Genomic DNA, 2,835 nt, shown 5'->3' on the forward strand with positions numbered 1-2,835 from the left:
AGCTAATTGATCTAACCTGCCTTTAGTCGGAGATCAGATGAAGAGTTACGGTTCTTTTCTTCGAGGGGACGCTACAAGCTATTCAGTGAGGACTGTAATTTGAAGTTTTCTCTCTGCTTGTACAACTCAAAATTACTGTAAATGGACATTTCCTTGATCAAAAAGCAATTATAATTTCTTTAATACACTGATCTTATTAGTCCATGAAGGGTTTACAAAACACTGTGGAGATTACATGAAAACCTGCTCTCACAATCTGCTCCACCAAAATTTATCTAGCGTGCATGTCCACCATGTATACTTTTGCATCTCATCACATCATTCAACAAGATCAAAGGATTTTAAACTTATTTAACGATAGTAAATATTGTCTGAACAATAGTGAGAATCAAAAGAGTAGCAGCCGCAAACAAAGAGACAATTGCCCATGGGGTGCCAAAGTAATTTCTCATCAACAGAGCATGCCATCTTGGAAACCTGCGCCGGTAATACTTGTTCACGTCCTGGCACAGTTCTAGATAATAGTATTTTTTCAAGTAAGCATCCTGATAAAGCTTGTTGAAGAATTGCGTTGCCTCATCTGGATTCAACCAATTATCAATGATTCCACTACTGGTGAATGTATCCATATCTTTGGTAGTGTTAATGAGGTTGTCTAGGAGTACGGCATATGAAGTGATTCTGTCAGTGCATTTAGGAGAACACTGCTCATAGCTGATGAGGTTTCGAATGATGACCTCAGTTGTCTCCTGAACTAGCAATTTTGGGATTTCCAGGACACCATTTTCGAATTTTATATCCAAGATGCTTCTTGACTCACCCACCTCCAAGTTAATTCCGGCGTCTACAAGATTTGTGACGGAAGGAATAAGTTCCCATCCGATTTGACCATCTTTCTCTTCTCCAGATGATAAAACTAACCAATTTCTTAAGAGGTCAAGCAAATGTTTTGGTCCTTGGTTAGATGGAACTTTGGAGGGTGGATTGGATGGAAAAATGTTTCGAAAGAATGGAAGGGCAAGTTGTGCGAGGGTTGTCGTGTTTCCAGGTTCCGCGGTCATCTTGAACAAGTGTTCAAGGACCAACCAAGGTATTTGGTTTTCTACCAAAATCAAGTCATGATACAGGTACTGCAACATACAAGACATGTTGAAGATAGGATCATCATCTTCTCTAAGATGATTATATCGATCCTTTCTAAATAGTTCAATAAGAAAGCAACCATCTATTACCAACATTCTGACAAAAACCCCCACACCGACATCAATTGGTCCAGCATAACACGAACGTGCCTCTTTCTCAATCTCCCCGGTGGATTTGATCAACTCCTTCAGTGTTATGCTCGCAGATCTTCGGCAGAGAAGGCCTTTGAGATACTTCAGTTTAACTTTCTCTGTAGATTTCATCAGTGGATGGTGACGGTGCCAGGGGCCAATTGAAAATGCGTTGGGGGTATAAGCTTTTTCGCTGTGCCTTCGGAGAATGTAGGGCACTTTAAAGATGCATGCTTTATCAGACATCATCAGATTTTGGGACATCATACTTTCAACGGAAGAGGTCAATGAATCAATATCAACTGTGACCTGATCATCTACTCCATGAAAAGGACCGCATACATCAACATTCCTTGTACCACCATCCCTTTCGGATTTTTCCATCTTTTCTATGTGAAGAATCATTAAAGAAGAAGAAAAGAATAAGGAGGACAAAAAAAATTGGAATCTACTTAAAGAGAAAGAAAAAGAATTCTAAGCTAAGTGTGAAAAGTATCCCATTCAACGAATTATATATCTCTTTTAAACCCATAAATTCTTCAGGCCAAGCTCAACAAACCATGATTCGAGTACCTACTCAGAACCCAAACCCTTCCAAATCCTACACAAACAAAGTTTGCTGCAAGGTTTTGAACTCAGTTGCACTCCAAACATAACTCTGTTGGGAGTTTAGAAAGGTTTGTGATTTTTCAATCGTTTTGAAAAGAATAGTTTCCTAGCAATTTTCCCAAATGAGCAATCAGAAGGACCTATGAAGCTAACGAGATGTGGTGTAAGGTGTAGGAGAACATATATTAGCATTAAGCTTCTCTCATACCTGACAGAGTGGAACTTTCCTGTAGATCTTCTCACTCCTCAATGATTTTATTTCGGTACCTATGTTGAGTTGTTGACAGCTGCCTGCAAAAATTTGCAAGAAAAATTTTACATGGTATCATCGAAGTTTGCAGCTGAAATTCCGAACCATTTCAGAGTGCATCCCGACAGAGTTTACTATGATATTCAACTGTGCAAAGATAAAAATGGTGAAGCATTACCTTTCTCGATTAGCCAAAGGCTTGTTTCGTTCTTGAGGCTCTAAAAGTGAACTCTTCAGGGTTAGGGGCATGCACGTTTATTGTTTATGGAAGAGCAGGTTGGGGCATTTGAAGATAAGTCTGTGAAAGCATAGGCCGAGTAGGGAGGAAAATTTAGATGTTTCTCATGCAGCTAGAATCACAAGGAGGGGATGAAAAGAAGTAAGAACTACTTATTTCTGGATGATATTTAAGGCATTGCAATACTGAGACATCTTAAGGGGCAATGCATGAAACTTTGCATCTACAAAAACATGGTTCTGATAAATTGCTCTGGAAGCTCGGTTTATTTGAGGTATCAGTCCTAGTCTTTTCTTTGATAGTAATTTATCCCTTGCTTTGGAGACAAAACTTCCTAGGAATCTATCATTAGAACTTCTTAAGTGTGATATAAACAGCGTCGCTGGAAAAGCAACAAAGCAAGTAGTGTCTTTTAATTTTGTGAAATTGCGTCACACAGACAAAAACAACAAGAAAAAAAACAG

The 2,835-nt window shown here is 38.9% G+C and overlaps 1 protein-coding gene across 1 annotated transcript; it reads right to left on the minus strand.

Annotated features, from left to right (window-relative positions):
• Nucleotides 1-328: 328 nt before the first annotated feature.
• Nucleotides 329-2,598, minus strand: LOC105110566 (UPF0481 protein At3g47200-like). Its single transcript, XM_011005643.1, has 3 exons — nt 2,312-2,598; nt 2,092-2,174; nt 329-1,663 (listed from the first exon to the last, which is right to left on the minus strand). The coding sequence occupies exon 3, from the start codon at nt 1,656-1,658 to the stop codon at nt 348-350; it is 1,311 nt and encodes a 436-aa protein (XP_011003945.1). The 5' UTR covers nt 1,659-1,663; nt 2,092-2,174; nt 2,312-2,598; the 3' UTR covers nt 329-347.
• Between the last annotated feature and the right edge of the window lie 237 nt (nt 2,599-2,835).

This window comes from Populus euphratica, unplaced genomic scaffold, assembly GCF_000495115.2.
Source record: "Populus euphratica unplaced genomic scaffold, PopEup_1.0 scaffold258.1, whole genome shotgun sequence".
NCBI classification, from domain to species: Eukaryota; Viridiplantae; Streptophyta; class Magnoliopsida; order Malpighiales; family Salicaceae; genus Populus; species Populus euphratica.

What these genes read in the sequence shown, in the direction of transcription:
- LOC105110566 (XM_011005643.1), bottom strand. Translation starts at nt 1,658, where the DNA reads ATGGAAAAATCCGAAAGGGATGGTGGTACAAGGAATGTTGATGTATGC.